Genomic DNA, 18,176 nt, shown 5'->3' with positions numbered 1-18,176 from the left:
CAGTTATAAGAAAATTTTAATGCTATACTTATAAGAAATATAAAAAGGTATAAAAAAAAATCTTTTTTTTTAATAAAAAATTTCTAAACAAATTTCATAAACAAATATAGAAGCTTTTAATAAACATAGCTCGTTTGTATTTTATCCCTCAAATGAAAAATAAAAATAAAAAACTGTCCTAAACAATTTCTCCCAAGTACCCCACGAACTCTATTCGGTTTTTTTTTTTCGAGTTGACATCAGTTATATATCCTCAAACACCAGCAGTAAAACAACAGAGAGACAGAACTACATACAGACTTGAAGACTTGTCTCTGTGTGTGTGTGTGTGTGTGTGTGAGAGAGAGAGAGAGAGAGAGAATTGAAAGTCTTCCACAACCGTTGAAACTTTGAATCTAAGCATTAAATAAGGTCCTCAAAATCAGTTGGCTTTGGTTGTTCACAATCACAGTCTGTTATTACTACTAGAATTTCTATTTATTCTTTTTCTTTTGCATTTAAAACTAGCACTTGTTTCTTTCTAGTTTTCTCTCTCTCCCTTTTACCTACTCTCTACCTCTCTCTCAACAACTCTCATCTTTGGCACAACAGAGTGAGCAACGAGCATACAAATGTTAAAAAACACCCCATTTTCCAGGCACAGTTTGTGACTTTCTGACACTTTGGTCAAAATTGGCTAAAAACTTTTCTGGGTTTTGTCTGAAACAAGTTTTGGATAATGGGTAATCGTTTTATTTGCATGGCAAAGAAGGATGTGAAAGAAAATGGATCCAGAAGCAAAAGAATTGGCAGGTCTCAGAGGAAACTATTGGCTGAGGAGGAGTTCTTGCACAAGCAAGCCTTGTCCATGGCTCTTCATCAGCACCAGTTGTCTCAGAGGTTTGAGGGATCCATGTCAAGGAGAATCGGGTCCACCAGTAAGAGACGCAATCTTGGTGATGAATCATTCTCAAATGGAAAGCAGGTAGGACTTTAATTTGATTGAAGCATAAAAAAGAAAGAACTGATTTTGCTCTTTTTCTTTTTCTATTATTTTTTTTTTTGTCTGTCTATGTGTTTTTGTGTGTAATCATTCTGTTAGTTACAGTTTTTGATGATTGCATCCGTGAAGAAAAGTGGGTTTCATGATTAAGATCTGTAAGCTATAGGTTAAAGTGAAAAAGTGCTTAATTGTGCCTTGAAATTGCAGCAGTCAATGGTCCAAGTAGGAAAAGCTGTGTGTATTGTTGGGAAAAGGTGGAAGAAAAGAAAGAACTTGATCTATTATTCACTGGAATAATTAAAAAGTGCATCTGGAAAAGTATGAGTAGCAATTTTTTAATACCAAGGCAGTCTTTTTTAGCTTTAATACACTTATGTTTACTCCCAGAAGAAAAGTGATGTTCCAAGACTCACTTTTTGTTATGATCCATGCTTGCTTTATTAAGGATTGAGTTCTCGTACACACTGAGTTTTGTAGTATTTTAATTGGATTGTGACATGGCAATTAGGATGGAGATGGTGGTCCATGAAACTTGGTAAAGTGATTAGCAATTCACTTTTTTTATGCATCTAAATTTTATTAATGGCACAAGGAATAGGAACTGTGCCAAAGCTGTGGAGGGAAGTGGAAATTGTGGTTGAGATGTTATAAATCTTGAACTTGAAGTTTCTTCTAATCATCCTATGTATAATCGTGATTCCAATCATCCAATTTGAAAGTTCTGTAACAGTGATATTAAAAAGCTGTTTTTAGAGGGCAAAGCAGGATTTAGATTTGTCTCTGGAGCTGATAAACTTTGCAATATATGTTAAACCGGACTTTTTTTGTGAACATTATGGCAAAAGATGGTGGAATTGCCATGAGTCGTGGTCATACTTTCATCTATTTGCTTTGATTTGGGTCCCCTTTTGCTGTTGGTGTATCATAGAATAACTATCTTTTTGAAAGTGCGCTTAATATATGTGTTTTCTTCTTGAATGTTGTTAATCTTGACCTTGACTGGGTCTGTGTCTTATGGAACAAAACTTGGTCATTATCACCATTTTTTTTCTAATTTAAAATGCTGAACCTTTGCATCATTCAGGTTTTTATACAAGAGCTCCTCACTTTCCTTTTTTTGTTGCTTATACACCCCCTCCTTTTTTTCCCTCTCTCTTGCCGCAAACAGGTTAACATGAAGCTATATTTAATTGTATTTCATATCTTTTACAGGTGCCAGAAATCCTAGGGAACATTCAAACAAAAAAATTTATTCTTATAAATGGAGAAGGCTTTGGAGCATGGTGTTGGTATAAAACTATTTCTCTGCTGGAGGAATCAGGATTGCTTCCTACTGCCTTGGATCTCACGGGTTCTGGTATTGATCTAACTGATACAAATTGTGTTGCCACATTGGCAGAGTATTCAAAGCCATTGATTGATTATCTACAAGAGCTTTCCGAGGATGAGAAGGTGACTATACATAATTTTATCATCTTGAAGCACTTTGCTGGCTTTTGTTTCTCCGTATTTAAGGATCTATGTGGTCCTTTTGCAGGTCATTCTGGTTGGTCATAGTAGTGGTGGTGCATGTATTTCTTATGCATTGGAACATTTTCCGCAGAAGATATCAAAAGCAATTTTCATTTGCGCTACAATGGTATCTAATGGCCAGAGGCCTTTTGATGTCTTTGCTGAAGAGGTATGTAATCAATATAATTAACATATTATGTTTAGTGGTAAAAAACAGAACTATGAAGAATTGTTGGTCCTGTAAGGAAACTATGATGAATCAAAATTATGCCACCACTTAGGATCCCATATAACTAATATGAGTTCTGTCAACTGAATTCATTATTAATGTTGTTAAAGGATTATAATTATTTGTTCCATGATTTCCTATGCACCCTCACACCCAATTCAAGTCGTGTCAACAGTGTTTGTATACATGCATGTTTAAGTATATATATGTATACATGCAAGCACATTTTTTGTGTAACCTATGTTGAACAGCTATAAGGCAATAATTGTGTCTTTCTTCTTATAACACAATACAGTTCCATCTTTTCCTATTATTGTGAGATGTGATGTTTTCATCCACTCAAATTGATTTGGTTAAGAAATGAAATGAAATCCCTACCCCTTGGAGGAGGTCTTAGGAGTTCCACCTTGCCACTTGGTGGTGCTGGCATGGGATTGGAAAGTGAGCAGTGGAGTCATGGGCTCAGTTTATACCATAACTGTTGACTGCAAGAAATAAAACTATGTCTAAAGGATTCCCCCCCACCCCATCCCTCTCAACATCCTAAAAAAAAAAGGTCAAGGCAGTTTATGTCTCTGAGCTATGTGTTGCAGTTCTTTCAGGCAGGTATCATTGCTCTAACATAAGATATTTGTATTACAGCTTGGTTCTGCAGAACTTTTTATGAAAGAATCAAAGTTTTTAATTCATGGAAATGGAAAAGACAAACCTCCTACGGGATTCATGTTTGAGAAAGAGCAAATGAAAGGGTTATATTTCAATCAGTCCCCAACGAAGGTATGGTACAATTCAAACATATCATTTCATCCAAGATCTTCAATCTCTCTCTCTCTCTCTCTCTCTCTCTCTCTCTCTCTCTCTCTCTCTCTCACACACACACACACTAGATATATATATGTATGTATGTATGTATGTATGTTTTTTTAAAAGGTCGTACCCGATGCACAAAGCTTACACTTTTGTGGGGCCTAAGAGAGGTCATGATATTCAGCCTTACCCCCTTCTTTTTTTCTTTTTTTCTTTTTTGAGGCTGATTCTAGGACCCGCCACCTATCGCTTTTGGTGAAAGGCACTTGCTAGTGCACCAAGGCCCAACTTCTCATTATAAATTTTTTTTAAAATAAATTATCATCCACATTGTTTTGTAGATGTGATTTCTGCTTTATCATTTCAAAACTGATGTATATGAAAATTTAAGGTTAGAAACCTGTTTTGACCTGTTGTATACTATTTCATTTGTCCTACTCTTTTCCCTTCTTTTAGCTATAGCATGGTCGTTTTTACTCAAATCTCCAGTGGCTGAATTCATTAGAGTTTTTCTAAGGAAAATTTACTTGACTTCCTAGTTATTCTGAATAGACCTCTCAATAATTTTCTTTGCGGAAAACTTATTTATTTGTAGTCCAAAGCACAGTTGAATTATTCTTCTACTGATTGGTTTGTTGGTACCAAAGATCATAGAACACTTTGAAGCACATTTCTACATGTGCAACCTAGCAAATGATCTGGACAGCATCTTTCTCAATATATTCCCACTTACTGTTTTATTCTGAAATTCGTATGTGTGTCTTCTGTTCATCAGTTCTATGTGCACTTTGATATGTTGTTAAGTTCATGTCTTGTTTCCTGTTTTGATCCCATTTACTTGACTTTTAAAGCTTAGGAGACCTAGTCCAGTGAATGTCCTTTCTTAAGTCTTGCCCATGAGTATATGTTGTTGGCTGTCTCATTTTAATTGAGTGCTTGTTTCATTCAGAGCCAATTTCAGACAACATTTTTCTCAAAAAGCTTTTAATCTTCTCACAAGCTAATTTTCTGAGTCCATTTTCCTTTGTGAGTTGTCTAGGCATTTGCTTGGAACTGTTTTCTTCCTCTGTTTGTGCCTCTTTTTTTTCAACTCTATATTTACCCTAATATATCAATTAAGACAACATGATTCTCTGCTTAATTTTTACACAAATTTACGGCAATTTTTTTATCCAAGGGACTCACCTGAGAATATGTCTTGGCTCATATATTCATACTGGATTGTGCAATCTATTAAATCTTTTAGACAAGGTGTTTCTTATATATTGTGAAAAGTAGTGAAAGTTGTATATGATGTTTGATCCTACTTGGTAATTATTTCTTGTCAGAGAAAAAAAAATTGGTTTTCTTACTTGGTAGTCAATTGGTAGTATTCCCTACCAAACACACATAAGAGAAATTTCTATTTTCATTATTTTGTTTCTCTTTTTAGTTAAATATATCCTACTGATATACAAGATAAATTTCACAATGGACTGTGATTCACTCCAGGATGTTGCATTGGCCATGGTTTCCATGAGACCCACCCCACTTGGTCCTATCATGGAGAAGCTGTCATTATCCCCTGAAAACTATGGAACAGGCCGGCGGTACTATATTCAGACTCTGGATGATCGTGCACTTTCACCAGATGTTCAAGAGAAGCTAGTGAGAGAAAACCCACCAGAAGGAGTTTACAAGATAAAAGGCAGTGACCACTGCCCATTCTTCTCAAAGCCACAATCACTGCACAAAATTTTGGTTGAAATTGCGCAAATTCCTTAACTTAATTATCAGGAAATGTTTCTTTTCTTCTTTTTCTTTTTTTTCCCCCCACTTCTTACAAAATGCAAAAGTAGTTAATTAATTACATGACTTTACAATTGGAAAGCCATTGTTGTACGTAGATCATAGGGGCCCTGTTTATTGCTATATTCTGCTTTTACCGTTTTGAAATATGGATGGAGGTAAAAACGTATTAGCTTATTTTTCCAGACACAAATGGAATGTCATGTTAAATGTGGTTCGAAATGGGTTTGGCTGCAATTTGTGAAAATGAGACCATCACTCACGAGCCTCCGGGCTTTACTCGATTGAATGATATTCGATGAATTGCCAGTCTCCCTTTCTTGCCCCAAGCGAAAAGGAAAAGGTCTCTGCTCAACAATTTTTCCTATCCTGCAAACATGTATGCCAGCTCTGCATATATGCTCTTCAATATCTACATAATGCTGGGTTTCAGCGCATGCGTCTCACAGTCAATAGTTCACAAATCTGAACGGTATCCATCAGATGTGTTATTGAAAATACTTAAGTCCGACTATGATCAAAAAAAATCTTAAGCACATCTTATAACTTTACGCAAAATGTGCAAAATAATATTATTTTAATAATTGGCATTTAAATTAGTATTGTTTTAAAGTTACTTTAACTGGCATTCAGAATCCTGTTTTAAAAACAAGGTTTCAAATTAAATGGTGGCAACTTAAGTAAATGAAAACACCATTTCAAGTCTTGAAAACATGATTTTGAGAATATATATATATATATATATATATTAGATTTCCAAATAACTTCAGAACAGTTCCAATTAAAAATTATTAACATAGCATTTTTTTTTTTTCCAAATTTACTTCAGAACAATTGCACAGACATTTGACTGATGATGCAAATAGGTTGTAAATCACCCGCAAAATCAAATTGTACATTAGAACATGCTTGCCATATTTCCATACCAAAATAAGTCAAAACAACACCTTCATAATCCATCCAAGTTCTTTGGTTACTATCATCATATGATACATTAAGGTGAAGACAGTTCTGACATACCGTCTGGGTCAAAATACCACAAATTTTCGTCTTTCATACCACACACTATTACTTTTCCTTTTGAGATATGCGTCAGAATAATGAAAATTACATAGTGAAGAAATCAAATCCTTCTCCAACTTGGGTATTGCGTCACTTGGATATGTTAACTCGGCATTTTTCTGAATGAGCATGCCTGTACTTTTCCCGTTGGGGGTGCAAATCAGGTCCCTGTACCGTAAGAAATTTCCACAAGCATAATTGGTCTACAATCAAAGAATTTTCTTATTGTCAGAATGCATTCCACATCTAAAAACTTTCCAGCTAAATATCTCAAGGCATATATATACACGTACCCTACAATTGGCAAAACCATAAAATCATCTTTCTGGAATGTCGTCTATACGATGTCTTCAATGGAGGCCTTAGCCTGTGGTAACAGATACGGTCCTTGGACACATGATGAATTATTGCTCTTACAGAATGCCACACACCTGTTTAACAGCCATCAATTTCTAAACCATTACAACAACTATGATCAATGTTTACATGACATAAATAAAGCATCTTACACAGTTATAAATCATGGTGCAGTTGATCATATTTCTTGAAATTATGATCATGGTTTCTGAGTTTCTCTGAGATTTGAGATAATTAGAAGAAGAATCTTTTTGAGCAAGAAAAAACCACCAACCACCCCCCCCCCCAAAAAAAAAAAAAAAAAAAAAAGGCAAATAAAGGGAAAGACTTACCAAATTTTAGTATTCTAAGAACCTGAAGATGGCTTCTGCACCCAAACTTGTTTCTGTAAAGACAAGGGCAAGGGGAGAAACTTAACAACTCAAAATAAAGTGAAGTAACACAGAAGATTATGTTACAGTTGATTTGGCAAAAACTATGCAGACCTCATGAGCACTATGGCCACTAACACCTCTTCTAGAAGATTTCCCCTCACTCATATTAACAGAGCCATCATCCTTCGTTATGTGGGCAGCTCCACGACGGCCAAAATGTCTTTGGGATCCTAGGAAAATTCAAACATTGGGTAGCAGAATAGCATTAGTTTAAAAAGAAAAGTGGGGGAGGGGGAGAGAGAGAGAGAGCAGCTCACACCACATTTCAGTCCTTGAATAAAAAACTAACCATTCTCAACAGAATTATTACGTCCACTCATAGTGGCTGTAGCCTCTGCATTCCTACTTCCATAAGAAATATCTTTCATTTCTCCACGGGAAACTGGAAAACGAAGGCAAACAGTCAGTTCCTGGTCCCTGCTTAAGTCCTAACAGCTGCATTTGTGATGAATGATTTGATACTAGAGTCATGGTTCCCCAGCATAGCACCAGTATTTTATGGCACTCAAAAATCCATGCACTAAGATTAGTAGTACCTTCAACTGAATCACATTGTGATTGAGTAGGATGCAACATGGAGGATGACAAGTTCTCATCACTCGTATGTGAAACATCAGATCGGCGAAGAGGAGTCCAAACACCACGATCAGGTCTATCCCTGTTTCTTGTACGTTTTTCTTGCTTCTCACTGACATTACCCAAACCTTGCAAGTCCTTTTTCGTAAACTTATCATCTGCAGTCCTTTTTGTATCCCCTTCAGAACCAAAGGAGTTTGTCTCATTTTTAGCTACAAGACCATTCGGCCCTAAGCGTGCATTGACTGGCCGTGGTGGTCGCTTACCACTTTCTGAATTCAAGATTTGAATTTTCTGATGAGGCTGAACTGCTGTTGAAGATTGACTATGACGAGCATCACTATTTAAAAGTACGTTTCTAATCAACCTCCCACCAGCCTCCCGCCTCTGATTCTCTTTTGGCACAGTTGAAGATGGAGAATTACCAGCCGGCAATGTTACACCCTGTTGTAACAAACCCTCAGGAACCTAAGAAGTGTCATAAAATACATTGGACAATTAAAACATGTAATATTAAGACAATCAGTAACGAGATTTTGAAATTGTAAAAGAAATTTACAACATAAATGATGGCGATGACCAGTAAAGTACAAAGAAATAAAGAACAGAGGAGAAAAACATTACGTTAGATACTCCTCGGTCTTTCCCTTTTAGAAGCAGATACTTCTTCTTTACAGAGTCAGCAGTCACAGGGATTCCAGAAACAGAACCTTCAATGGTGAGAGACAAAATCCAGTTAACATATGTGAAATATGACAGAAACAAATATATATTCTTTTTTTTTTTTTTTTTGCTGAAATATATCAGCAACATCACATGTTTGCATCCAATGAAAAATGGTAACCTATTCCCAGTTTTAATTAATCAACCTACATACACTTTTTGATATATACAAGCATAAATATGAATGGTTGCACCCCAGACATGCTCCAACGTACACACTCCGAAAAACACACATGATAAAGTAAAATCACAATGGACCTAAAAACAGAGAGGAAAACCCAGGTGGCCTATAGCCCCCCTTGGCCCACTACCATGACAGCCAGTACCAGCATCTATAAAAATTCAGTAGCTTGGCAAACACATCAGTAACCACTTAGCATGTCCATAAAAGCAGGAAAACATTGAAAGGAATGTAAGCAGGTCTTTTTCGGTACTTGTTTAGTGCAGCCTATTGTCTTGCACTGAAGTTGGTAGTAGAAATTATATATATATTTGGCAACAGATAAAAATGACACTGTAACTGAACAATTCACGCTTAGAAAGATTCATTATTGGCAGGAAAAGGAAAAATTTACCTCTCTCATCATATATTTCTTTTCCACTTGAAGTAGTTGCTTGATCCTCTCGCCTAGCCACTACAATGAAATTTGACTTGTCCTTTTGAGTGGTATTCTTGGCACTTTCCTTCAATATATACTGTCAATCAAACAGAAAAAGTGAGCAAATTAACCATGTCTTTCAGTTCAAGAACAAAGATAATGCATGTGCACAGAGTAACACGAAAGCATTGGGAAACATAAGGACAGCAACCACAATATTGAAATAATCGACACAGCTGCTAGAAACTGACATTATCCAAAAGAAAATCACTAAAAGACAAGTTCCAAACAGAAGGGGGTAAATGATAACAATAAGATTATCAAACATAGAGATATTATTGATTTGTCCAGAATGTATTTGTGCTAAATCTTTCAATTAAGATAAGCAACTTCCAACCCTAACAATTGGAGATAACTTACTTAAACCAGTGAAGACTTCACCCTGCTCAAAAGTATACAGAAAACATAAACAATAGAAAAATAAAATTTACCAATAAATAACCCAAATAATATCATATCAGAAATAAGAATGGGATAAAAATTAGCATTATTTTACTAGAAGTAATGATCAAAGCAGATCATTTAGTTTTAATGGGATGCAACACCTATAGACTATCTATTCCTTCTTCCTTATCTTGGCCTCTGCAATTTTGCTATTGCTTGTTTACTTAAATCTTCCATTTTCACATCATCTCTTACAACTCATTTCCTAACTTTCGCCTAGTGTATCATAATTTTCTGTCAAAAGCATGCAGTTTCCTATTTTAAGAAGCTTTCCAGCATCACTTCAGGTCTGACCTGCATGAATTCCACTACAAGAGCTTAGGAAAGATAGCAGAATGCAACATGGGGACTCAAAAGGAAGACTTGACTAATGATAAACAAGAGGATTTTTTTTTTTTGTTTCTGCCGAGAGTCTGTAGAACCTTGCAGTTAAATTAAGGAATAGGAGGCAATGGAAATAATCAAAGGACTGTACTCAAGATGTTGAAAACAATGCTGCTGTGAGCCTGTGAAACACAATGCATGCTTAAACTTCTGTCACTGTTGAAAGGATGCACAAGCTAGCTAGTTTACTGGTACTGCTACTGGAAAACAAAGATTGCATAAGTAAGCATCCTAAGATACAGGCGAGATTAGGGACAATATTCTAGTGGGGGGGAAATTTGAGCAGGATCCTTGGGGGGAATATCACCGCAAGAGTTCACGATGATGTACCGGCTTTAAATGGAATACTGGCTCAAACTTTTCTTAATCAGCTTCAAGCAATAAAAGAATACTTTTATTAGCACAGCATGAATGATGAGATACAAGGAGATTGCATAACAATCCAGTGTTCTACTTCAATTATTCATTGGTATATATATAGGAATAAAAAAATAAACCCTCTATATGCTAAGCTAGAGATATTCCACCAAAAACAAAAGATCACACCCAGCCACACAATATGAATGATGATTTTCTATGAGAGTTTGGATGAGAAATACAGCTTATCCTTATATTTTTGACACACTGGGAACAATACAGACAAGTTGGTTGCACTTGAAGTGATGAAAGTAACAAACACGTCAAAAGTAGGAAAATGAAACACTTTCATGAGTGATTAAAAAATGTTAAAATATCTAATCGAGAATTTTTACGTTTCTCACACAAACATGCCAAGAGTATGAGAAAATTGAGTACATAATTGAGCGGCAAACCTTTTTCTTCTCAGAGCTTCGTTTGGTATTAGATGAGCCAGGCTTGCTCGTGGATGCAGCCCCAGTTCTTCTCCTAATCTTGCCACCAACTGATGAACCCTATCAACGATCACAAAATTCAATACAAAACATGAACTCATAGATTCAAAATGATAAAATCTACCTTATAACAAGGATACCTATATCTTTATATATATATATATATATATACACTCCTAATACAAAAATAAAAATATTCCATTATTAATATATATTAAAAAAAAGGATCTTAATTTATTATATATAAAGGCCAAGAAAAAGAAAAAGGGGGGGGGGGGGGGGGTTACAATGAATGCAGAATAATATCTTCAAAAGTTACACTACATAACTCACATATAAACTAGATCTTTTAAATCACCAACTAACTAGCCAATGAGCCACACAAACTGGCTTATGACAATCCAATATGGTTTTAGAAAAATGAACAAACAAACTACATTTCAATTAATTGCCATGTACTACAAATGAAGAGAAATTATGAAAGGACATTCTAAAACAATCTTTTCATAAGGAAAAATAAAGTCAATGGATATAAAAAGTATATGCTAAATAGCTTACATTAATAGAATAGTCTCAAGACCTCAAGAAATAGTAATATTCTTTTCTTTTTGTTGTACCACATTAAACACAAGTACTCAATCTCAATGGAAATCTCTCAAATTTTTCATAATTTTTTTTTGATAAATAAAGTAATTCATTGAAAAAAAAAAAAACACAATGTATACAGGACGTATACTAGAGACCATCAATCATGGTGTAGAGTACAATGATCAATGAAATCTAAAAGAGAAGAAAAAGAATAAAAACCCAAAGAAGGCAGCCAAGCAAAAAGAGAAGTAGGAAAAAACATCTTCAGTTCTGGAATAGTTCTTTCTTGGTCCTCAAAGCTTCTAGCATTTCATTCACGCCATAGGCACCACATAATGTAATGAGGGACCGCTTCCCATATACTTGCATAATTGCATAATAGGGAGGCTTGAACCTCTGACCTTGGAAATCTCTCAAATTTTGTAATATTCTTCATACCACCAAGTTCCTAAAAGATTTTTTTTTTTTTTGAGGAAAAAATATTGCTTTCAGTAAGCGAGGGCTTATCAGAAACTTGTCTAACATAAATTAAAGATAGTATAGTCTAATTCACCTATAAATTTAACCATCCACGTATTTAATCTTTCTTTTTCTTCTTTTTTCAAAGATAGAGATTGTCATAAAAGAACAACAAAAATAATCTAATTACATCACAAAATCAGTAACAAACAACTCTGTTGAACTAAACCGCAATAAAAGAATATCTTTCTTTAAGATAGACAGTCAAGGTAATGAGGAGAAGATATGAAAATATATAACACATTACCTGGACTCCACTCTCAACGGCTCGTTTCTGACGAATATATTCCATAAGTGGCGTAACAATAGGAGCTTCTTTTGCAGCACCTAGAAATAAGTATGGAGAAACTCATAAATCTATAGGAAAAATATGTCTCTTAAACACAAATAATTAGTTGTGTCCACTATTCGTTATGACCAAACACACAAATTTACTCCACAACATTTGGACACAACCTTATGTGGCACCAGGGTGGCATCAAAATAGGAAACTCAAATCATTACATGCAATAGGCACCATGGTGGCCTAAAAAATTAATAAATAAAGGGAGCTTGGGCGCAACAAAGTTATGGGCCAAAATTATACACGTCTATATTCCAATATGAGATTATCTAACTAATACACACACACAAACATGCAAAGTCATTAAAAATAATTACAAACCAGCTTGCTCTGCTTCTTTTCTTTCCAACTGTATTTCTGCACTAGGTAGATGCTCAGCCGGCTTTGCAATAATTTTGAGGAACTCTAGATAATCAGGATCTACTTTCATAAAAGAAAAAGGTAGGTATTAATAACAAAATCTAGTACAATGGTATTCCAAGTAAAAGCGAATGCAAACTGAACAAATACCTTTATATATGGTCCCTTCACGACCATCCTTCTTAGTAGTTGACTTCGGGGCCTTCTGTGAAGGAGCATATTCAACTAAAACCTTATACTGAGCACCTGAGATGAATGGCACAGTTTAAACTTTTGCAAAAAATACTATAGATTCTAAAGTAAGATGAGTACGATATAGACATTGCAGTTTTTACCATTATCAAGTCTCCCCACAATCATATAAACACAATATTACAGTATTGCTTATACAAGAGCATAACTAGCTAGGGAACCCAAATCTTAACTTTAATTAATTCATACAATGATATTCACTGAATCAAACCACTTCAACAACATAAAACGCATCTGTTTGTGAACTTGTAATGTAAAGAATAAGGCATGTCATTATTAGTTACCCTTCTCATTAACAAAAACATGTCCATCAAAAAACTCTGCAAACTCGAAAACATCTTCAGGCCTCTTGAAGTCTATGTAGGCTCGAGAATACCTCTGATTCTTCAGGCTGCAAATTTTTTTAACAGAAATTCTTCAAGTTAGAAAAACCATTAACCCATGGATAAGTGCCTAAAAATAGAAGAAAATAAAAATAATATAAACAATTAACCCATTAAGTTATAGTGAGCTTAGAAAAGTAGTCTCTCTAGTTTCTTTAAGTCACAGAAAGTAAAAATTAATCTAATATGCAACAATGTGATTCTTTAATTGTCCCTGAATACTCTATCAGCAACCATGCAGTGCATACAACAACAAAGCCTTAGTCCCAAATTTTTTGGGATTGGCTATCGATCCTCAACAGATTAGTCATGCCACATGTGCATGCACATTTTTTTCATCGCAAAAAACCTAGAACATTTTGAATACACACCATAACTCTACACGACTTCCTGGTTGAAAACAACTCTGTAATCCTGATTAATGAAGTACCTAACAATCTATGTTTCATTCTATGAATCACATACAATATATTTTTTTTAAAAGTCAAATTATAAATTTACCTATAAAAAGAAAAAAGACAAATTATAAATTTGCACGAACTTTGGTAGATCAAATGTGAAATAACTCAATTGAAAATGTTGATTTTAATACACGCTATAACTAAATTTCATTAACTCTATGAACGCCAAAGGTCCAAAACGGATTATAAACTTACAAAACATGCTCCATTTGCATTAACATTAAGTATTGCAACAAGAACTATACTTTTGATGGATTTTTTTATATAAGCAACCAAACAAACTTTACCTATTGAACCAGACCTAATTTTGCTATCAAATTATAACTAAGCGGAGATTTTCAATTTCTAAAAAACCAATCTTCAACAAACCTCATTACTCATAATATCAATTCGATTTTTCCCTAATTTCTCTCACACCAAACAAAGCCTTAATTCAATTCAAGTACTTTTTTTTTTCTTTTTAAATAATAAGCAACCAAACACACTTTACATATTGAGCCTAATCTAAGTTTTCTATCAACTTATCAAATAACTAGATTCGCCGAGCTTTTCAATTACTCAAAACAGTTCCATTTTTCTCTAATTTTTATCCTCTACCAAACAAAGCCTTAGCTAGACCTCTAATTCAATTTACTTTTAAGCTCCGTTTGGCAATTTATAACTGTTTTTTCTTGCTTTAAAAGCAATTAATAAATACTTTCAGAAAAATCGCTACCTCAAAACGATAACCAAATACATTCTACCATTAAAGCACAAATTACAAAAAAACAAAAACATAAATCAAATCCTTGTTTATTTATTCAAGGTACTACGAAACAGAGCGTTGAGATAAATAGAAAAAAAAATTAATAAAAAAAAAATTGAAAACCTGTATTTTCCGGGACGGAAAAAGAACCAGTTGTAGCGGCCGGAGAATTTTTCGTCGATGTTGACGGAGAGATCGGAGTGCGTGAGCGATGGAGGGAGGTGCCGTACCACCACCTTCGTCTTCTCCGATGGCTCTTTCATCGATTTCGTCCCCAAATCTCTCTCTCTCTCTCTCTCTCTCTCTCTCTCTCTGTTTTCTTTTTTCTGTGTGTGTGTGTGTGTGTTTGTGTTTTGGTTGCTTTCTCTTTCTATAGAAAGAGAGAGGAAAGAAAGAAAAGTTTGGTTAGTTTTGGGGAATTTTATTGGGATTGGATTTGTTGTTGTATGAATGAGGAGACTGAAAGAAAAGAATGATGGCAATTTCGGCTTGGGGTGGACCTGAATTGGGCTATAAGCTGGGAAGGCCCATGAAATTTTTTTTTGCCTTTTATTTATTTATTTATTTATTTTTAAAGTTTTTTGAAACAAATTATTAATTTGGTACTTTAATTAATAGATCAAATTTCATTTGATTGTTCAATTATTAATTTTAAAATGAACGGTGATTGATGAAATTGAATCAGGAAATTGATATTATAGATAGGGGGGCCAAATTGAACTTTTATCAAGTAGTTGAATGACCAAAATGATAATAATTAAAATTAAGGTTTGAACTTTATTTGATTGAAAATGATTAAGTCATGTGTCGATATCTCAACGTTTATTGAGTGGCTTTTTATGAGACAACTAGAAAATTTTATGAACCAATAGTGTGGTATATGAAATTTAAGATATTTAGATTTATGATATGTTATTTAAGCTTATTAAATTCGCCACTCGAGCGTGTCACGAAAGATCGTTTGATAAATTGTTGGACCAAAGTTTTTTTTTTTTAAACAAATTATTCTAATCTATATATATAATAATAGGTGAAGCAGAGAGAAAATCCAATTAGATTTCAATTGGATTCTCAATTTTGCGCCACTTGTCCTAACCAAAACTCAAAAAAAAATTTAATTAGATTATAAATTTGACTTCAATTTTGTGTCATGTATCTTATCTATATATATAATAATAGGTGAAGCAGAGAGAAAATCCAATTAGATTTCAATTGGATTCTCAATTTTGCGCCACTTGTCCTAACCAAAACTCAAAAAAAAATTTAATTAGATTATAAATTTGACTTCAATTTTGTGTCATGTATCTTATCTATATATATAATAATAGGTGAAGCAGAGAGAAAATCCAATTAGATTTCAATTGGATTCTCAATTTTGCGCCACTTGTCCTAACCAAAACTCAAAAAAAAAATTAATTAGATTATAAATTTGACTTCAATTTTGAGTCATGTATCTTATCTAAATTTTCTAATTGTTGTGTCCAAATAAATGATGCATTAACATTTAACACAAAAGCCAATAAAACCACAATAATAATGCTCATTGGCCTAAGCAAAAACATCTTACCTGCACACTTTCATGGAGATTATAAATTGGACTCCAATTTTGTGTCATGTATCTTATCTAAATTTTCTAATTTTTGTGCCCAAATAAATGATGTATTAACATTTAACACGGAAGTCAAGAAAACCACAATAATAATACTCATTGGCCTAAGCAAGAACATCTCATCTGCACACTTTTATGGGTGATCTCAATAGAGTTTGGAGCTCTTCTAATCCCACAACCAGAACCAAGGAGTCCAACGAGAAAGACTATAAAAGTAAAACATCATCTCCTCCTAATTCCATATCTTCATCCCATGTCTCCTCCTCTCTCAACCTCTACCAACTAGATCCACACACTGCCCTCTCCTCCTTACGGATTTTTTAGAGCAAGGCCGGGTTCAAACACAATGTTCAATCCCACTCTTCCTTGCTTCACACTCTCATACATTAGCGCTTCATTGGCGCCTCCAAGAAGATTCCAAGCTCAATGATTAGTTCTTATTTTTTAATAGTTTTTAGTGTGTCTGGATTAAGATTTTGTTAATTTGTTAAAAGTGACAAAAATATAATCATATATATTATATTAAATTGAAGTTCAATTTTAGAATTCAAATTGAATCAAATTGATTTCTAATTGTAGTTTAATTTTGTGCTATGTGTCCAATTTGATTTTTAAATGTTGGTGTTAAGTTACTTCCATTCATAATGCTCATTGTGGAAATTGAATTTACTAAGATAAACATCTTATCATCACAATTGTTAATATATCCGTGCGTAAGCACGGACTACATGCTAGTATTATTGAAAGTCAGGCACGTAACCATTATGCTAAGTCAAGTTGGACATTCTCTGGTTTAGTATTTATATTTAATTAGCTATTTTATATATAACTATTATAAATTTGTAGTCACCCAAGCATAGTACAAGTGATAATAAATATATACATATACAGCTATCAAGCTTTTTACTAAAAAATATAAAGCTTCCAGTGTTTTAAGCGAAGAAATCTAGGATTTTATATTCCCCACCCCCGATTATAGATGTATAATAATAGAAGAAGTATCGAATCTTATCATATAGAGTTGGACTACAACGAAATAAATTAATCATTATTCTCTATCTATATCTAATTAATCTATATATATAATAATAGGTGAAATTGAAAGAAACTCAAACTGGAATTCCAAATTAGAGTTCCAATTTTGCACTATATGTCTCAAATTATTTATTCTTAAAGAGTTTTATTTCTTAATTTTATAATTAAATATGAGACCACATCATAAATATTCATCCAAGTGAGTTATTAAGTACAAAAACAAAAGATTCTAGAATAAATGAACTGTAAAAAAAAAAGAGCTTCACAATAATTTTTTATTTTTTTTAAAACATGGACAATTTACATTTTATATTTAATAATATCCTTACAAGATTTTTTTAAGAGTTAACAAAATATAAAAATAATTATCAATAGTATTTAAATTATATATATAAGAATTATATTATACATCTTATTGTATATCATTAAGTGTATCCATGCATCTTATTACAAAGCTAGTTTGATCATAATGTTTCAACTTCAAATTTTATTTACATTATTCTCAAAATTTAAAAAGACTTCCCATTTAAAGCTCGAATTATGGATTGGTTTGTTTAAGGGCACAACTTGATCCATGGCTCCAAAATGACTTGGACAGTGGCCCAATAAGCCCACCACAATAGATTTGTTAGAGAATGGGTTGAATATTGATCACTCAATAAGTTAAAGTTAATCACAATGAGATAAGAAGCAAATGATATGACTAGGGCAACAAATTATGAAAAAAGAGGTTCCTTGGTCAAGCCCGAGGAATGTTTATTTTATATATGTGTGTTTGTTTCTCACCTATACAAATATTTTAGTTCTTGGTTACAAAGTCCTCTCTTCTTCCCTCTTTTTTTTTTTATCCCCACACATGGATCTTAATTTTTCTTTTATATCTAAACACAAATCATCCTAATCCTACACTTGGAGGGATGAGATTGCCTTCTTAGGACTTCTATCTCATCCGGAACATATTAGTAAGTTTTTATTCTGCAATCTTAGTTATGCCACCACTATTTATGGTCATTTCCTCATTAATGTGGTCAGGGGAGTGGTTGTCTTGTATTTAATGCGGAGGGGATGGCTTC

At 33.8% G+C, this 18,176-nt stretch overlaps 2 protein-coding genes across 3 annotated transcripts; one reads left to right on the top strand and one right to left on the bottom strand.

The window, feature by feature from the left end:
- Positions 1–276: 276 nt before the first annotated feature.
- Positions 277–5,540, top strand: LOC115960556 (putative methylesterase 12, chloroplastic). The gene is made up of 5 exons (XM_031079498.1): positions 277–964; positions 2,195–2,434; positions 2,520–2,663; positions 3,366–3,500; positions 5,022–5,540. The coding sequence occupies exons 1-5, from the start codon at positions 719–721 to the stop codon at positions 5,292–5,294; spliced, it is 1,038 nt and encodes a 345-aa protein (XP_030935358.1). The 5' UTR covers positions 277–718; the 3' UTR covers positions 5,295–5,540.
- A 669-nt stretch (positions 5,541–6,209) lies between these two features.
- Positions 6,210–14,899, bottom strand: LOC115959742 (regulator of nonsense transcripts UPF3). Of its 2 annotated transcripts, none has more exons than XM_031078272.1 (14): positions 14,583–14,899; positions 13,155–13,261; positions 12,769–12,864; positions 12,580–12,681; positions 12,163–12,242; positions 10,770–10,868; positions 9,046–9,166; positions 8,372–8,457; positions 7,708–8,215; positions 7,461–7,553; positions 7,223–7,341; positions 7,070–7,122; positions 6,674–6,811; positions 6,210–6,583 (listed from the first exon to the last, which is right to left on the bottom strand). In XM_031078272.1, the coding sequence occupies exons 1-12, from the start codon at positions 14,720–14,722 to the stop codon at positions 7,084–7,086; spliced, it is 1,590 nt and encodes a 529-aa protein (XP_030934132.1). In that variant the 5' UTR covers positions 14,723–14,899; the 3' UTR covers positions 6,210–6,583; positions 6,674–6,811; positions 7,070–7,083. The 2 variants fall into 2 exon arrangements, with proteins under 2 accessions (XP_030934132.1, XP_030934133.1); XM_031078273.1 differs by having other exon boundaries at positions 12,580–12,678.
- Between the last annotated feature and the right edge of the window lie 3,277 nt (positions 14,900–18,176).

The sequence above is a fragment of the Quercus lobata genome, chromosome 9 (genome assembly GCF_001633185.2).
Source record: "Quercus lobata isolate SW786 chromosome 9, ValleyOak3.0 Primary Assembly, whole genome shotgun sequence".
NCBI classification, from domain to species: domain Eukaryota; kingdom Viridiplantae; phylum Streptophyta; class Magnoliopsida; order Fagales; family Fagaceae; genus Quercus; species Quercus lobata.
The sequence above is the reverse complement of the archived record's forward strand: the minus strand, read 5'-3'. Positions and strand labels throughout refer to the sequence as shown.

What these genes read in the sequence shown, in the direction of transcription:
- LOC115960556 (XM_031079498.1), top strand. Translation starts at nt 719, where the DNA reads ATGGGTAATCGTTTTATTTGCATGGCAAAGAAGGATGTGAAAGAAAAT. An exon ending in CATTCTCAAATGGAAAGCAG is followed by an intron (nt 965 to 2,194) that starts GTAGGACTTTAA and finishes TATCTTTTACAG; the next exon opens with GTGCCAGAAATCCTAGGGAA. An exon ending in TTGATGTCTTTGCTGAAGAG is followed by an intron (nt 2,664 to 3,365) that starts GTATGTAATCAA and finishes TTTGTATTACAG; the next exon opens with CTTGGTTCTGCAGAACTTTT.
- LOC115959742 (XM_031078272.1), bottom strand. Translation starts at nt 14,722, where the DNA reads ATGAAAGAGCCATCGGAGAAGACGAAGGTGGTGGTACGGCACCTCCCT. An exon ending in AAGACCGAGGAGTATCTAAC is followed by an intron (nt 8,216 to 8,371) that starts GTAATGTTTTTC and finishes GACACTTCTTAG; the next exon opens with GTTCCTGAGGGTTTGTTACA. An exon ending in ACAATGTGATTCAGTTGAAG is followed by an intron (nt 7,554 to 7,707) that starts GTACTACTAATC and finishes TTCGTTTTCCAG; the next exon opens with TTTCCCGTGGAGAAATGAAA.